Here is an 18,520-nt window from a genome sequence, read left to right on the forward strand (position 1 = left end):
TAGAGGGTTGAGAGCTAAGATTTAGTTTTGAAAATTGTTGATCAAACTTGTGCCAATAATGGTAGGCTAGGTGTTGAGTTTTGCCATAAACCTGACAAACAATCTTGCTTCTTCCAGGATTGAATGTTACTTTTCCTTGGCCACAACCTCTACCTTGTGCCTGGCCACGACCTTGGACATTTCTTCCTTAAGTGGTGTTAGGATTTCTTTGTTAAGCAAAGTTGGCTTGCATAAAGTCAACATCATTCTTTTTATGCCTTTCGAGTCTTTCTTCTTAAGCCATTAGTAAGGCTTCAATTTGTAAGACCGAATATAGTTTAGATCTGGAGAGCACTTATGTCATAAAAGTATCATATTTTTCAGACAATCCATCAAAGATTCCTTCGATATGTTCTTTTGGAGTCAATGGCGATCTAATTGCTCCTAAGGTATCAATTACCTTCTTGATTTCAAGCAAATACAGATTTATAGCTGTAGATTTTCTTATTCTCTTAGCTTAATCTTCAGCTGCTTAACCCTAGCCTTTATATGAGATGCAAAGTAAGTCCTCACTGAGTTCAAAACTTGATAACATCAGTCAAATCCAACCACCCTGACTTTGAACTAGGTTCCATTGACTCAAGAAGCCAAGACTTCAAGAGATTATCTTGTTATTCAAAAATTTTGAACTCTATGGTTGGTGTATGAGCAAGTTTGGATGCTTCATCCTTAAAATTGATAGGAATCTCAGCAGTACCATCGATGTGATCTATAGTCAGTGTATTAGCAAGTTTGGATGCTTCATCCTTGTATTTGATGAATCTTGTCAACACCATCGATGTGATTCTTCAACCGAAACCCTTTAATAGTGGAGATGACTTTTAATGCCATGTAAGGAAGTTATCTTTACTGAATTTTTACAAAATTGGGTTTGTGAAAGGTTGGGAGAAAAAAGATTGAGATGCAGAAGCAATGCTTGAAATTGGATCAAGCTCGTGATACCATATGAGGGTTAAGAACAAAAGAAGGACAAAGAGAATGAAGAGAAATAAGTAATACATTTTTCTATTGAATGAATTTAAATGTTTTTACCAAGAGATTAAGGATGGCAAAACAAACTAACTCTCCTAACCCATCAAAAGCCCATCCAAAATGGGTAACTCAAGTCCATCCATAAATAGGTAACCTAAGTCTGCTTGGTTTAAAAAATGAGCTAAATTTTCTATATCAACTCATTTAAGAGTGAGTTGGCAGACTAACGGCCAATTAGCCAAAAATTAAAAAATAAAAATAAAATATAGTTGATTGACCATTAAATTAATGCGTCAGTCCATTAAAAATTAACAAAAAAATTATAATAAATAATAAATAAATAATTTTTTAAAAATAAAAAATTAACCCAACGAAGAGTCTGACCTGTCATTGGTCTATATTTTGACAAGCTAAAATAGGACCAGCTAAGTGGGCCATTAAATTTAAAACATTCAACTCAATTCATTATTTTTGGTAGGCTATACAGGCTAATCCATCTAATAAATTCAATTTGACAACCCTAACAAAGATGAATACATAATGCCTTAATAGATATATATTACCCTAACAAATTTACTAGAATTAACAAAAAAAAAAAAAAGATTCTAACAGAATCTAACTAATACTTCGATTTCACTAGAAAGACTTTAATATACAAGATATTTATAATCCCTATCCACATTTTCATAGAAGAATCAAGTTAAAATAACGTATTTATTTTGTTTTGTTTTTTTTAAAGTGGCAGAAGCAACAGTAACCTGCAGTGTTATGCAACAGTGTTGAGTGTTGACGATAATCTTAAACTCAAACCGGATCTGAATAATACACAAGCCAAGAATGAGAACGGCAAGTGGTAGAAAAAGGTAATAAACACGCATAACACAAACAGCAGTGTTGTTAGTTGTTACACATTCTCCTGAGAGAGAGAGAGAGAGAGAGAGAGAGAGAGAAACCTTAACCCCACTGCTATCATTCATTCTATTTACGAGAAGAACACAAACCCAGCATTATAAGATTTCATTTCCATGGATACCTACGAAGCCACACACGTGGTCCTCTCCAAAATCAACAACCTTGACCCCCAAAATGCTTCCAAGATCATGGGCCATATCCTCGTCAACTTTCAAGACACAGAATTAATAAGCCTCGCCACTAGCCCTGACTCTGTTCTTCACACCCTCGTTCTAAGGCTCAAATACCACCTTAACCTCTCTTCTGCACCTTCTCTTCTCAACTACATTCCAAAACCCCCCATTTCTACCAACCCTTCTTCCCTAAACAACCCCATTAGCTTAAAGTCCACTCCTTTACTCTCTCACGATAGTATCCAAGCTGGGTCTGTGTCAAAATCTTCTCTTTCACCTCCTGTGATGGATGATCATCAAATGGGTGATTACTTTTCTTTTCTCAATGAGACACTGATGATGGATGGGGATTTGGTGGATTCAAGGCCTGAATTGAGTCACAACTGGCATTCACTTGTCAACAATGGTGATGTCAATTACCATAGAAGGAGCCATTCTGCAAGTGCTGCATATTTTGGACATGAAGAAGCACGATATAAGTCATGCCTCTACTTTGCCAAAGGATTTTGCAAAAATGGGAGCAATTGCAAGTTCATGCATAGTGCTTTGAATGATGATACAATGGATGCCATGGTTGGTTTTCCCAGTAAGTTTGATGAGGGTTTGGAACATGATGTTGTCAGTTTGAAGGCCGCGCAGCATCAAAGATTAGTGGCTCCTTCACAAGTCATGTCTGGAACCTCACCGCCATACATTAACTTTTTCATGCAGCAACAAAAGGATTTGCAGAGGTTCATCTATAAAATACAAACTAAAGTTTTCTTCTTTTTCGTTATTTTTTTTTTAAAAAAAGATACCATTTAGTAGTTACTGTTTTCTTTATAAAAAAGCAAAAAAAAAATAAAAAATCTTTTTTCAGTCATAGAGTGATATTGTGTGTATGGTTGGCTACTTGGGAGACGAATTTCACAAGTTTATACGGTGCAGGCTGCAAAGGAACGAATTTCTGGCCATGGTTTCGACTGAAAAATTTAACTCTTCTTCTAGGCAGATTTATTTAACGTTTCCTGCGGAAAGCACATTTAAAGATGAAGATGTTTCAGAATACTTCAGGTAAAACATGCAGTAATACCCATTTAATTGCATTAATGACTAGGACCTTATTATCTAAATGACTGTGGTTTGATGACATGGTACATCAACAAACAGTACAGTGTTGGTGAAACATTTGAAATTAAATTGCATTATTGTAACCAGATTTTCCCATAGATACTGTTGAAGTCTGTTCCCAAATTGCCATTAATTATTCCAGATTCCATGTAAAAAATAAAAAGGTGGAAAAAATGTGGTTAATTTCTACTGTTTTCAGTGAGCACAACACTCAAGGTTTTTGCTTTTTTGATTCTTTGGTGTGATAACGGTTAGAAGCGCCTGAGAACTAATATTCTTAACGTTTAGAGGTTACAGAACACATCTAACTTATTTGTATGTGGTAAAGAAGGATGGATGTATTCCTCCATTGACTTCCAGGGTTGAGCTCATAGTAATTGTGTCCCGGGCAGGTTGCAGTTTAAAGATGGTGATGTATTTTTCTATTAGTTGAACGTTCTCTGATGTTCTGGGCCTTACTGCATATAACGAAAGCATTTTTGTATGTTAACTAATTTCTGAGTTATTATTGGGAATAGAATCATGATTTCTAACTGACCTCTTTTGTTCTATAGCTTAATATTTACGTGCAAAAACATTTGTCTCAGTGTTTCCAAGTATTTATTGTGTCTTTCCATTTTCGTTCATTCATTCATACTATCATTCCTACATACATACGATTTAGTCCAAATCGAGGAATTTCATCAAAGTAGCTACTTTGTTTTTGAAGCAAATTTGGACCCGTGCAAGATGTGAGGATTCCATACCAGAATAAGCGAATGTTTGGCTTTGTTACTTTTGTCCATCCAGAAACAGTGAGATTCATATTATCCAAAGGGAATCCTCATTTTATCTGTGATTCACGTGTACTTGTCAAGCCCTACAAGGAGAAGGGGAAAGCAGTTGACAAGTATGTGGGCAAGAATCAAGATCATCTCTTTACCTACTTTATATCTCTTCATATTCCTACAATTATATTGCTGTGACATGATAAATGCAGGAGACAACAGCAACTAGAGAGGGGAGAATTTTTGCCGTGTTTGAGCCCTGCTGGACTTGACTCACAAGAACCTCATGATTTCCATCTTGGTAATCAATTTTCTTGTCTTGATATTTTTTTCCTTTTATCTTGATATTTTAATTCTACATACATGAGCTGGAGATGGATCATACTTAAAAGAAGTTGCTATGCATTTGCATTTCCCTGTGAAGCCCCTACACTTCCCCGAAGGTTCATGTACATGCAGGTACTTTCAGGGTCCTGTGATTCTGGTTTTAGCTCTATTAAATCTTTTTTCTCTTCAGGAACAAGAATGTTGTATAATCCACACGAGATTCTGTTGAGAAGAAAATTGAAGGAACAGGCTGAGTTGCTAAAAGCCATTGAACTTCAAGAAAGAAGGATGATGAATTTTCAGCTTCCTGACTTAAAGAATAATCAAATTCACCAGCACCAACGCAGTCTCTCCGTTGGAGCTTCTCTGCCCTTACTACAAATTCATGGTCATATTAGCAATCCAGGTCTTTCTCCTGATAGCATTAAAAGAAATTTTACTGGTTAGTCAATTGATTGTAGCCGCACAATAAGTTCCAGAAAAGCAGTAAACACTTACTGATATACATTTTGTCACAGGCTTCAGTGGCAACATCATTTCAACCAGTTCTTCACTTGAGCAGCAGCAGCCATTGCAAGAAGTTGATCCAACATGCATTCATAATACTGTCAGCGGGAATAAAAAGGATAGTACAGGGTCAGAAATCACAGATCTTTGTAAGAGGTACGGAGCTTGACACTCTTTCAGATCTTATCCCTGTCGCATTGTTGGTGCAGGTTTTCTGTGGTTGGTCCTCATTTTAATGAATTCCAAGTTTTCTTGTATTGTTTTGAGATGCATTCCAAGCTTATATTTTTTTGTGCTTTTCTTGGTTGTGAAGTGTGGAGCAGGCCCTTCCTGATAGCCTCTTTGCTTCACTGACAGAAGCTGCCAGAGATAATCTGCCCAATCTCTCAACAAGCCTGGGATCTCCTGCCAAGTTAGAATCTCAGACCACTTCTAGTGACATGGCTTCTCATTAGTTTTCTTTGATATCAAAGGTTCCACCGATTGCCATTTGTATGCTGCACTTTCCTGCCATACTAATGTTGTGGTGACAATTGAAGTGTTTTTCAGGCTCCATTCTGCATGTCTACATTTTGAATTGTAGGTAATAAAAATAGAAGCGTTGATCGGGGACGTTTTTATTATGGTAAGATATTATTGCTCCTTTCCATTTTTTTGAAATTTTATAAATCATTTCAAAACTTACTTATGGTCTAGTAAATTAATCCCTCTTTCTTAACAAGTAATTTTCTTTTGTGTTGCTGGTATGTTTTTATGCAGATTTATAATAGCATACAGAAGGACCAACATTCTAGAAGAGGCATATCCGAATACACCTAGATTAAAAGACTTGATCCTTGAGAAGATTAAAATGAGGTCATCATACTACTAACAACAAGCGACACATATATTGCATACTTGGATAGACATGTTACAAGTATTTTTCTTTTCTCTTTTCATTTTCATTTAGAGTGAAGCAGAACTAAGCACCGTGGTTTTTACCTCATTTCTGTAATTAATACAACTCTTATATCTATCATCCACTTCCAATTTTGTACATGTTCCAGTAAACTAGCAGTTGCCTGGCAGGGTAATCACAACAAAATCATAGTACAACACTGATATGCAAAAAGACCCGAATTGAAATCCGACATGAAAATATATGCTGCTATTCTAGTGTTTCTCTTTGTACTATGGTTTTCTTTTAAGGGTGGGATACCTGTGCCTCTTGAACGAAAATTGATTTCATCATTGTTACTTGAAAAATTGGTAGCTAATCATGTGCAAAATTTAACGACTGGTTTTAGATGGCAGAATATCAAGTTATTAAACTCGGAATAAGAATTTAAAATCAATGGCCATAAATTTAACAAAGGAAACATTATACAGATGATTTAGTGAACTCATTGAAAGAATAAGAAATTATAAATGTACTAAACAAATAGTATATTTTTCTCAATAATTGCTCAAGAAAGTTCCGGAGTACTTTCCTATGCATTGTTAAAATGGGAATGTAACGAATAAAAATTGGTATGGCTATGTGGAATATTGGACACTCGTGTAGGCGTTTGAGCTATGTCTATGAAGATTGAGGAACACTTGTGGGACATGGCCATTTTTATCTTAGTTCAATGTTGGTCAATTATTAAATTAAACTGTAGTGTATTAAATAGAGTACTATGTTGTCTTGTATTGCATAGTGTGTGTGGTCCACAAGTGGGTAAAGGGTAACCTGAAGTCACATGGTGCTGACATTACTAGAGAACAATTGTACAGAGGCATCGCACTCATTTCACTGTCACTTATCAATTCATTGAAATGTTTAGTTTTATGGGCAATAGAGCCTCGAGTCCTGCCATGGACTAATTATGAAGTTCTACGCATCGTTCAATTTGTTTTCGGCTAACATTGCAGTGTGCCTTTTACAATGCACAAAGACAACGAAGTACCAAACTTTAAATTATACTTTATAATACATAGTTTCACGTTTTCTTAATTTACTTTTAATTTTTTTTAAGCTGTTTTCAATCCTCGTATTTTAGTAAATTTTTTGTTTAGTCCATCTAATTTTTTTACGAATTTTTATTTTTAATCCTTATTTAATTTGATGCACTAAAATGTTATTAAATGTCAGTTTTGAGCTAGACCACATCAATTAGAATGATTTAAAATAATAATTTGCTAAAATATAAGACTAAAATCAAGAAAAATAATGTGGAATGACCAAAACTAAAAGTCACTAAAATAGAGACTAAAAATATATTTAATTTTTTTTTTTTTATTTCACTGACCCTGTATCTATATTTGTGTAATCGAACCTCTTTATTGTGTTACCCTTTTTTATCATTTGACTCCTCATAGAGGGTTTATTGATAAATAAAAGTATAGGAAATAAATTAAAAAAACATAAAACTATAAGGGAATAAAATATATTTTATCTTTTTCTTTTACGTCAACTAGGAGTGTTCAAAAAATCCGATTTTACAAATCCAATCTATAATTAATATTAAACTGGTTTTAAAAATTTAGATTCATATTAAACCGGTTTTTTTATTAACTGTATTTATATAACTGGTTTAGTATCCAAATCCATTTTCTAAAACTGGATTTTTTTTTAGTTATCCAAATCCATATGTATATGTATAAAACTATTATGTTATATATTTATTTATTAAATTTTTGTGTTATATTAGTTTACAAAATTTTATTATAACTATATTTTACCACTAATATTTTTTTATTAATTCTTATAATTAAAATTAAAATATTTAAAATAATTAAAGATATTAAAATATAAAAAATATTTTTAAATACTAGTTTTTTTATATTTATGTTTACTTTTTAATTTTTAAAATATTATAATAATTTTATTATTATTTATATTATTAATTTTTATTTTTATAGGTTTTAATTTAAACTTTCACTATAAACTTTATTTATTAAAAATAAATTAAAAATAATAATAAATATTTTATACACTTCTATAAAATATAATATATTGATAAATATTGTTCAAATCTTTTTGAAATGCACTGATTTAATACAATGTTTTATATAACAAATTAGTTTTATCTTAAAAATAAAATTTATAAATGTATTAAAAATCAGTTTTACGTTAAAAATTAAATTTAAAACTAATTTCAATAAAAATTAACTTTAAAATTAATTTTAAATTAAATTTAAATTTTAAAATTATTTTTGAACTAATTAAAAAAATAAAATAAAATAAAATAGTTTAAAATTTAATTCATATAATTAATTTGTATAATGAATAGATGATAAAAACTAGAATATATCTAAATATTTATTACTTTAATAAAATATTAAAAATATTATTAATAAATTAAAATATACGTGAATATTTTTTTGACATGTATTGTTAATTCTTTTTAGAGATGTAATAAATTAAAGTACCTATTGTATTTATATTTTATTTTTAATAAATGTTGATGCTTAACAAATATATATATATATATATATATACAAACATAATGTTATTTTATTTATTATAAAATTTAAATATGTTTTAATATAATAATAATATAAAAAAATTATAGTATATTTTTAATATATGTAAAAATGGTTTAAAACCGGTTTTAAACCAAATCCAAATTTTAAAACTAAAGTTAAACCGATTTTAGAAAAATTAAAATAGATTGGTTTATAATCCAATCTATATAATTGGATTATAAATGGATTTAGATTGGTTTTTTGAAAAAACCAATCCATAAACACCCCTAACGTCAACAAAGTAGCAAACTTATTACAAGAGGTTCCATTATTTTTTGTTCGTGTAGTCAGTTTGCATTTGAATCCATGTAAGAAATCATTTGCAACTGAATCCCCATAAATAATATATATATATATATATATATATATATATATATATATATATATATATATTACAGTATTCATATTATATTCAAAATCCAATCATTGAGATTGGGAAGCTATGGTGCACAATAATCTTCCTGTATTTGTTTGTTCTAACATGAGTATCAAGAGTAAGGTATAATGTTTGAGACCAGAAATTATTGTATGGTCACTTTTATTAACTCTTTTCCTTGTTTAAAAATATGAGCAGATGTCAATTTTTTATTAAATGCATGTTAGTGGTGTATATTAATTGCTTGAAGTTTCCTATTATTGTATTTATGTCATCTCCTCATCAAATCGTTTGTAGAAATATGGCATTGTAGTGTTGAGAGTGGCTTTATGTGGTTTTCTTTCCATTCTGTTGAGACTAATGCTTTATCTCACATCCCACAAACAGTATTTTGCTCATTGTACTATGCAACACATTCTCATAATCACATGTTGACATCTGCATGTTGTCCTGCGCGCACATTGTCTTTTCAGACCTCATTCTCACTGACTCATACTTAGCATCGAATCCTTATCATTGTGTTTCAATGAAATAATGGTTGGGTTAATGATCTTGGAGAATAAATGTCAGATTCTAGTTTGGGCAGTGCATCTATGCATGAAATGTTCAATTTGCTTTTGATTTTGCTGCATTGAAGTTATCAGGAGGCCACTCAAATTTAAATTTATATGATCCTGTATGCTTCAATTTTTTACTTTGAGCACAATATTGGATCATTTCAACCAGTTCTTTATTTGAGAAATATCCAATAACTCTCCTTCATCATTAAATCAGACTTATATTTTAAAATCTTAACTTAGATCCTAAAAAAACTGAAGATCCTAAATTAAAAGACATAAGGTAAAAAAAAGTTAGACTTCTAGCACTAAAAAAATAAATAAATGAAGTATAAAAGCAAGCAATAAAAAAAAACCAAAGTTAGAAGCTCAAATTTTGAAGTTACAAGATCAAAATTAAAAAAAAAAAAAAAGGCAAGTCACAGTTAGTTCAAAATTAGTTAGACAGAGAAGTATTTAAATATTAAATTTTACATTGGTAATCTAACTATAAATTAAATATTATATTATATAAGTAAGAGACTTTCAATCCAAATTTTCACAAGAGTGTTGTTTTTTGCAACTTTTTCTTCTATTTGCACCCCTATTTATTCTTTTGTAAATTTTTTTTTGCAAATACCTTTTCAAACCTTAGTATTGGTCATCTCTTTCAACCTCTGATTACTGATTTTCATGTGACTTCTCTTGTTGGTATATAAAGTTCTCACACTTTTCCTTCTCCTTCCCACCTCTTTGTTAGACGTTGTGTCTGTGATGTAAGTGTATTCAAAGTGTATGGTTAAATAATATAAAGGCAAAGGAGCATTTAAGTCTGGATAATATAGGTAGGAGGTGGACTTAGGAGAGAGAGGAAGAAAAGTCATAGGTGCTTGAGAATACTTTATAAAAAATACAAGAAATTAAACGATGGTGAAGAAAATATGGGATAAAAAAAGTAATCCCTTTGAAGTAATGTATATGAACAATAACTTATTTTAAATATCTCAAGCAAGAAAATTGAGAATCTATGAGTATATCTTTATTAGTTAAAACACATGTCTAATTTGAGGAAGGGTTTCAATGGAGTCACTGTTTAAAAAAAAAAGGAAAAACTAATTTTAAAATTGTTTTGGAAAAATGGTACAAGATAATTTTGTGAAGATAAGGAAGAGAAGTATTAATGTCAAAGATAAAGGTAATTTAAAAATTAAAATTAAAATAGATAGTGTAAATTTAAAACATGGGGCATAAAAAATAAGCTTTTACACAAGAAAATCATTCAAACTTTATTCAACAACTATCTTTCAAAGTTGGATCGTGGAACCCATATTCTAAAATGCAAATAGAAGTGTATGAATTTATTTTGACTTCCTCTCCTAGCTTTTGCGATTTGGTAAAAAGTCCTTAAGAGATGGGTTCTAATTGGTAGTTTTGATTTGTGCATGAAGAATGTGTTCAATGCTATGAGGTCTGGATATCAAAAGATTACTAACTGTTTCTTCTTTAGTGTGCATGGAAATCTGCTTTTACTTCAATTTTTTTTATTTCTTGGTTTATATATTTTGAATAGGTTCATGGTCTGCATCTGATTTTTCTTTACTTTTTCCCTATATTCTGTTTGACCCAATTTAGGCTGTCGTATCAAAATTCAAGGCATTGTTTTTATGTGCTTCTTGTTCATAATAAAGTGTTATTTTTAACATTATTCTAATTATATATATATATATATATATATATATATTTTAAAATACTAATGTAGCGGCCAGGTAAATTATGATGCATGATAAATAAGGGCGTGAACTATTAGAACTCTCTTTGTTAAATGCAAAACTAAACTCATTTATTTAATTAATAAATAAGTATAAATTTAAAGTTAAAATTAATTATTTAAATAAGTTAAATTTAAGCTCTGTAAACTTTGACATTAATATTTATAAGTAGATACTTAAATTTAAATTTTTATTATTATCATTGTGTGTATTATTAATCTAATTTTAATTTTTAAGAGTTGTATTTTAAATAAATGACTATAATTTTTTAAAACATATGCTTTTTTATAATAAAAAATATTTTTAACCTTAAGTCACTTTCTTGTAAATAAACTTACAATTTTTATCATTTTATTTTACTTTTTAGCAAAAAAATTATTAAATATGATATCAATAAAAAATATTCAAAACATTAAAAAAATCATAAACAAGTGAATGATTAAAGTGCAAGCTTCAAAATTATTAACTAAACTTAAGTTTTAAATTTGACTAATTTAAATAAATGAGTGAAACTTACACATTATTTTCTTTTACATATCAAATTAAACTTTAAATACTTAACTTGACTCAACTATGTGATACAAATAAATTATGAATAAAACCTATAACTTATAAAAATGTCTTTGGTATGCCTGTTTTTATTAATCAAAGGTTGTTTTAGTAAGGGAATTTATTTTCAAAGTCAGTAAATAAAAGTATATTAATTTATTTTTTTACTCAATATATTGTACAAAATACTTTAGCTGATTTAAAATATAAATTAAATATACTTTTGGAGAAATTTTTTCTTATTATTATTAACACGGACTTATGGGCTTTGATTCGGGCCACTCTAGTCTTTGCACGAGAACATAATGGTTCAATTTTTTGTTTTAAAAACAATACATTTCACGACAAAAAAAAAAATACATTTTTTATGGTTGAAAATATTGTATTACTTTTTTTTATATATAAATTTAGCATATGTATATTAAATTTATAAATTTCAATGTATCTAAAAAATATTATTAAATGATAAAGTAAAATATTATTAAGTTTAATACTATATATATATATATATATATATATATATTTAAATATTTATGATTTATTATTATTATCTATATTTAAAAAATATATTTAAAAGCAAGATAACATAAAACATGTAAAATGATAAATATAATAATATTATCTTTCTAAATTTCTAATTTAATTTATTATTTATGTAAATTATTATGAATTTTGTTGAATTCAAATCTATACATTAAATATTTTTTATGTAGTTATTTTTATTCATAAAAATATTTGAAATTAAAAATTAGTTGCACAGCAGTATACTTTAAAATTTATTTAGAAGTTTGTTATGTATTAACAGTTTAGTCTTTGTATTTTTATTCTTTTTAATATATATATATATATATATATATATATATATATATATATAAAACACAAATTGACTGAACTGTAATTTTGATATAGCAATATTTTAACATAAATATTTTAAAGTTATTATCACAATGATTCTGTTGTTTATGTACTTTTTTTGTTTTATAATTTTTTGTTGTACAAAAAATGTACATATATTTTTTCTAATCTGATAACCAATTAGTCAAAATTAAATAAACTGTATTGCTAGTAAAATGGGCAATTTTATTCGAAGAATTGTATTTATATAATTATTTGTACAACAAAAAAATATAGTAAAATAATTAATATTATAAAAAAGTATAAAAATGTTCGATGATGAATATTACGACTCATTTTATTTTATTTGATCAAAACCTTGAATAACATGCCCCATTAAATTTGCATCCCACTTCACACTAAATAAAATATTCTTTTTCCTTTGTACCTTCCAATGTGGGATTGTTAGGCCTCAAATTCTTGCAAAGTCAAATTGCTAGAAATTTTGGCTTTTGTAAGCAAGCACATCTCGCAGATAATCTGATTCCAATGGCTAGGCACTTTAAGAGTGATGGGACAACCAAGCAGAAGCAGAAAGTTTCACATCAATGGTTCAACAAATCTTTGTACTGTGTTTGATCTTACTGATTTAGTTTCCTTGAAAGGAAGATGGTCCAAATCATGGGCATCCAGAATAGTGACGTTGCTGGCTATACACCTGCAAGTCGTGCCTCCACCACACTTATCATTCCAAAGCTTTTTATAAATAATAGTAAGGTTTTGGCAGCCAAATGGCCATCACATTTTGTTTGATACAAATAAATGAAAAGGGTGTAAAATATGGGTCCACAGCTGAAGACAAGGAGTTAAAGGGGGAAGGGTCCCCTCATTGCTTTGGTTTATATATGCTTTACATTTAATAGTTATGCATTATATATAGTTGTAAAAGTAATGGTTAACAAGCACATTTGGGTGCAGGGGCCACAGAGAAAGAAAGAGATAGTGTTTGTGCGAACTGAAGAGAAAGTGCAGTCCTTTCAGGCCAAAGTATAAAGGTACCACAACTAGTTTAGCTGCTTCTTGGTTAGATTTATTTTGCTGCTTCTTGGTTAGATTCATTTTGCTGCTGCATTTCCCTCTCATGGTTACTACTACATTCACTAAAATCCTTGCTTCTCATCTATCTTCAATCTGCATGTTAGAAAGCAAAATGGTTGTCTAACATCTCATAAGTCTCTCATTTTTTGTTGAAAGAAAAAGAGATGAAACTAAATGAATTAGACCCTTTATGCATGTACTTGATCAATCAATAAGAAATAAGACAATTCTTTCTGGTGCAGTTTCATGTTTCATTTTTCTTTATTTTCTGTGATTTGTTCTTTGTTGTATCCTTGTGATCTCTTAAAAAATATTCTGGGTTGGCCTCCACGTGGAAGAGAAACTTGGGAAAAGTCTAAGGAGGAGGTACACTTGTCTCATTCTTCATTCGACACATCATTTCTTTTATACATTCAACAAACTTCTCAGTTTCCAATGTTTAGCATTAAGTCTTTGACTATGGACCCAGAGTTTCTTGGTTTGCGCTTTGAACATTTATATTTACTGTTCTTCTTGGTCACTGGTAGTACCACCCTAATTCATGATAGAATAATGTCAATACACACATTGAAATGTTCTAATGTGCAGCAGCAGGGAAGCCATGGAAGGTGGTAGCTCAAATAGTACAGCTAAAGGTATTCATTTCTTTTGAATTTTCATTTTCTAAGTTTCTTGCATTTATTCTATTTTCTATGTATACACAAATGATCTAAGATCTTTCGCATGATATCACTAAGAAGCATAACGAGGAAAACTTAAAAAGTTAAACACCTAACAAAATTTTATCACCTTTTGCAGTGAAGGGTTTCTTGTGGTGACATGTGTATGGTTTTGTCATTGTCCTGCAGCATATTTAAGATATATTATCTTGGGTGACAAAAAAAATGCAAGAATTGTGATTAGCCAAATACCATCTCTCTATTGAAAAATGTGTCATTTTATTGGAAATTTAATTAGGAGTGAAATCGTCAGAGTTGGAAGCTTTACAGAAAGAGCATGAAGAGAAGAACTTGAAAATTCAAGAGCTCAAGCGACAGATTGAACTGACTAAGCACCGCTTGGAAAAGAGAAAGATCACACAGGAGCAAATGGGAGACTTCAATACTTTGAGCAAGAAATATAACAGTCTGAGAGAGGAATACAATGCAATGCTAGCTGAAAAATTAAGGGAATCAAAGTAACTTTACCTCTCAAATTAGTAAGCCTGAACATTTTTTGTTTCAAACTAGGCTATACCTAATTAAAGCTATGACTATATCTTATTGAAGTTAACTTTATTTCTCAATGTTGCTTCCATTTTCTGTTCAAAAAATGAGATCACCATGGAGATGGATTGTATATGATGTGGCAGTGTAAAAATGAGACTAATAGATTATCATATTATTTAAATTTGCAATCAAAGTAGAGCCCGGTTTATAATGGCGATTATAATAAGCTGCAAACTTTAAAAGTTTTACCAATCAACTAGCGCCTAAAACATGCAATGAAATATGGGACAATTAACTTGATACATAATTACTTCCACAATTTCCTAAGTGTATTTATTGTCACACCCATATTTATTACTATCTTTTAAAAGTGATTTTTGTCTAAAATACCCTCTCTCTTTTCTCTCTTATAACTATATTAGTAAATATATTTTACATAAAAAATTCAAATTGGAGTAACAATAAACATATCGGTGTAGAATAGGGACTAACCAGTTCCCTACTTAAATCTGCAATTTTAGTATTTGAATGTCTAAAAATTAACACTATATGCAATATCATATATAATTTTTTTTCGGTATGCATCTATCTCAATTGTAGCCTCCTAAATCAAAAGGGACACCTTTAGGCCGCCATGGGGGATCATCAATCAAGAATCAAGATATCAACCTTACTATAAGTAAAACAACAAGAAGGATAAAAAAAGAGAGAAAGAATATTCCCTCGCCTGTTACACGTGGAGAGAAACCTTCATCTCTATGTGGGCTGTTTGTAAATTGAATTCGGTACTTGGGCTGTTTATTGGGTGTGAACAAACCGAAATTCCTTTTTGTTTCAGCAATCCCTTTTTGGTCTTCATCAAACATGGCAAATAAATAAGTCTCTACAGCATGATTAGGCCTCTTTGGAGTACCACCCACCACATGATTAATCAAATTCTTATAATAGACTTGTGCATTGTCCTCTGATGCGCCAATACCACCACTAGATGGCCATCCACTCTCTGATACCACTATCTCCAAATCAGAAGCACCAACCTTCTCCAAACCTGCATAAAGGGCTCCTAATGATGCATCAAAGAGATTCTTATACTCATAACCACCATCTTTTACAACAACTGTTGGTGAGGTGAATAAGGCATAGGAAAGGCTAATATTTTTGGGGTCACCTATGTAGCTGAAATAAGTGTACACGTTAACAAGAAGTGGTGCTCCATTCTTCACTAGAAAATTAACAATTGACTTCATATATGCACATGAAGAAGGAGTAAATGCTCCTACAGATGGAGGATAAGAACTTCCCAACAATGACAGCTCTATAGCTGTTGAAACCTTAATTTGACTTTGTAAGTTGGCAGATACAAGTGCAGCATAAATATTCTGCATTGCGGGCAGAACAAACTGTGCTGTTGTTTCATCAGGTTTTATTTCATTCCCAACAACAATGTACCTAAATTTGACATCTCGAGAGTGGTTTTGTATATTGTTTTGGACCCAATCAGTGGCTATTGCTTCAACACTAAGAGAATGAATTTGTTCATTAGGGACCCCAACAAGAAGTTCTATGTTGGACCCTCTTAAGGCTTGAATGGTTAATGGATCAGGCTCATATATTCTCATTCTTCCAATGCCATTTTCTTTGCAAATATCTATTACTTCTTGGGCTGGTGGTAAGTTTTTCGCTACTCGTCCGTAACACACTCCTACAGTTTGTGCTGCTGCTGTAAATCGAAGTAAATGAATTCAAAGATTGAAGGAAAAAAAAAAAGGAGTTTTACTAACCAGTTCTCTAAGAGTAATACTCTATTTAAGAAATCAATCTTAAATTTTTATTAAAAAAAATGTTAGAATGTATAAAAATATATGAAAGTGAGTGTATTTGTAAGTTTTTAATCATTTTTTTTATTCTTTAATTACTGTACTAAGGGAACTTGTTACCATTTTTTAAAATATAATACAAACTGGGTAGAAATGAAGGTCAAATGTGAAGTTTATTTACCTGTTGTCTTCAAGCCACTTAGAACAAGAAGCAGTAGTGCAAAAATCATATCAGATTGTTATGTAAATTAACAAAATGACAAGTTTCCAATGAGAGATACCCCTCTTCCGTTACATATATTCATTGTTCAAGCTACCCTGTGAACGGACTCTTGCATGGACGTTACAAATATTGGTGAAATCTTTAATCAATATGGTCTCGATATTGCAAAAGATTTTAAAGAGTAATTGCAAAGAAATTGAAAACGGGAAATCTCACTCGCACATATATAAGGTTCCTTCTTTCAAATTTGTTGCAATTAATGTTCAAAAAATCACGTGCATAGAATAGAAGGAAACACAATATATACACACCAGTATGTTGTAGTATTTACAGAGGGCATTCATACACACACATCTGATTTTCTGTTTTCAATTTAATATTAAGCTTCAATATCATTCGTGTGTAGACATCACACTTCTGTTAGAATATATGCTCAACCCTAAGAAAAAAACAATACCCATTCGCTCAGATTTAGAATTGACTAGTATCTTTATCTTTACACATGTATATATACAAGTAATTCAGTTTTAGATCGGTTGCTTTGGAATATTTCAGTAGTAATTGTGAATTAGTTTAATTTTATGGATTGTTTTAGTATTTTTATTTAAAAATAATTATTATATCGAGTTTTTCATTCACCGATTGATAGAATTAATTTAATATTTTTCAACTTCCCATGAAAAAATTCCTAATCATCTTTATCATTATTATTAATAACCATTTTTTACATAAAAGTGACCTTTCTTTAATTTAAAAATTAAAAGAATAAAAACAGTTAAATTTAAGATTGAACTTGGTTGTTCAAAGAAAAAACTAGTAATATTTTAAATTTTAATTTTTTTATTAATTTATTTTTCATTAATTAGTTCAAACTTTTTATATATGTAAATTTTTTTTAAGATAAAATCTATTGTACCTCTTATAATTGAGAGGATTTGATATTCTCTCTTAAACGTGAAATAATTATTATTGTTAATTATATATAATGTTAATATCTTCTTATCTTTAAGATATTAGAAAAATTATAAATGTTAATTTAAAAAGGTATAAAATAATTTCTTCTAATAATAGATAGTGAAGTTAGTGATTTAGATTAAAAAAAATATTAAAACTTTCTTATTTTTAAGATATTAGAAAAATCACAATTGTTAATCTAAAAAAGTATAGAATTATCATCTCAAGTTTATTAGTATATAAAAAAGTATAGAATACCCTCTCAAGTTTACTTGTATCGTAACAAGCACTTTATTTAAGTATTTATATATATTATACTCACCATTTGATAGTCTTTTTTGTTAGAATTTTTTTAATCCATTATGTAATTTTTATTATGCAATGACTATTATGAAATTACTATTTTCTATTAGATCTTGAATTACATTGTTCTCACAACACAATACATAGTTCTCATATAATTAAGGGTTTAGAGGGTACTAACTTGAATCCATTGTTTCTTGATGTTACCTCTCTGTTTGATGTCGTCGATCTTTTTGTATCTTTCCTAACTCTTTCTTCCTCTTTTTTCTCCTCTTGGATGGTTGAGAGAAAGTTTCTTTATTGCATTTACTGTGAGCACACTTAGAGATCGTAAAAGTGATAGAAAATAGAGAATGTCGTAACCTTTATTTGGTAACCGCTCTTTTATTTATCTGAAGGAAGCAAGGGAATGTTTCCTTATAATTGTATTTACAATTATACCCTCTATGATTCTATATTTTATATTTAACTACCATCACATTAAATCATTAATTAGAGTCATGCTATAAGTTACATAAGCCATAATAATAAGATTATTAAAATAATCTAACAATCTC

At 29.8% G+C, this 18,520-nt stretch overlaps 2 protein-coding genes across 2 annotated transcripts; one reads left to right on the top strand and one right to left on the bottom strand.

Annotated features, from left to right (window-relative positions):
• The first annotated feature begins 2,036 nt into the window (after positions 1–2,036).
• Positions 2,037–5,274, top strand: LOC113869264 (zinc finger CCCH domain-containing protein 55-like). The gene is made up of 7 exons (XM_027505507.1): positions 2,037–2,827; positions 2,964–3,149; positions 3,916–4,095; positions 4,186–4,274; positions 4,491–4,742; positions 4,819–4,963; positions 5,121–5,274. Exons 1-7 carry the CDS (start codon positions 2,037–2,039, stop codon positions 5,260–5,262), a joined length of 1,785 nt encoding a protein of 594 aa, XP_027361308.1. The 3' UTR covers positions 5,263–5,274.
• Positions 5,275–15,322: 10,048 nt separating this feature from the next.
• On the bottom strand, positions 15,323–16,713 carry LOC113869267 (glucan endo-1,3-beta-glucosidase-like). Its single transcript, XM_027505509.1, has 2 exons — positions 16,665–16,713; positions 15,323–16,386 (listed from the first exon to the last, which is right to left on the bottom strand). Exons 1-2 carry the CDS (start codon positions 16,711–16,713, stop codon positions 15,323–15,325), a joined length of 1,113 nt encoding a protein of 370 aa, XP_027361310.1.
• Positions 16,714–18,520: the final 1,807 nt, after the last annotated feature.

This window comes from Abrus precatorius, unplaced genomic scaffold (genome assembly GCF_003935025.1).
Source record: "Abrus precatorius isolate BTA unplaced genomic scaffold, Abrus_2018 Scaffold6, whole genome shotgun sequence".
NCBI lineage: Eukaryota > Viridiplantae > Streptophyta > Magnoliopsida > Fabales > Fabaceae > Abrus > Abrus precatorius.

What these genes read in the sequence shown, in the direction of transcription:
- LOC113869264 (XM_027505507.1), top strand. Translation starts at nt 2,037, where the DNA reads ATGGATACCTACGAAGCCACACACGTGGTCCTCTCCAAAATCAACAAC. An exon ending in CATTAAAAGAAATTTTACTG is followed by an intron (nt 4,743 to 4,818) that starts GTTAGTCAATTG and finishes ATTTTGTCACAG; the next exon opens with GCTTCAGTGGCAACATCATT. An exon ending in ATCACAGATCTTTGTAAGAG is followed by an intron (nt 4,964 to 5,120) that starts GTACGGAGCTTG and finishes TTGGTTGTGAAG; the next exon opens with TGTGGAGCAGGCCCTTCCTG.
- LOC113869267 (XM_027505509.1), bottom strand. Translation starts at nt 16,713, where the DNA reads ATGATTTTTGCACTACTGCTTCTTGTTCTAAGTGGCTTGAAGACAACA. An exon ending in AAGTGGCTTGAAGACAACAG is followed by an intron (nt 16,387 to 16,664) that starts GTAAATAAACTT and finishes TTCGATTTACAG; the next exon opens with CAGCAGCACAAACTGTAGGA.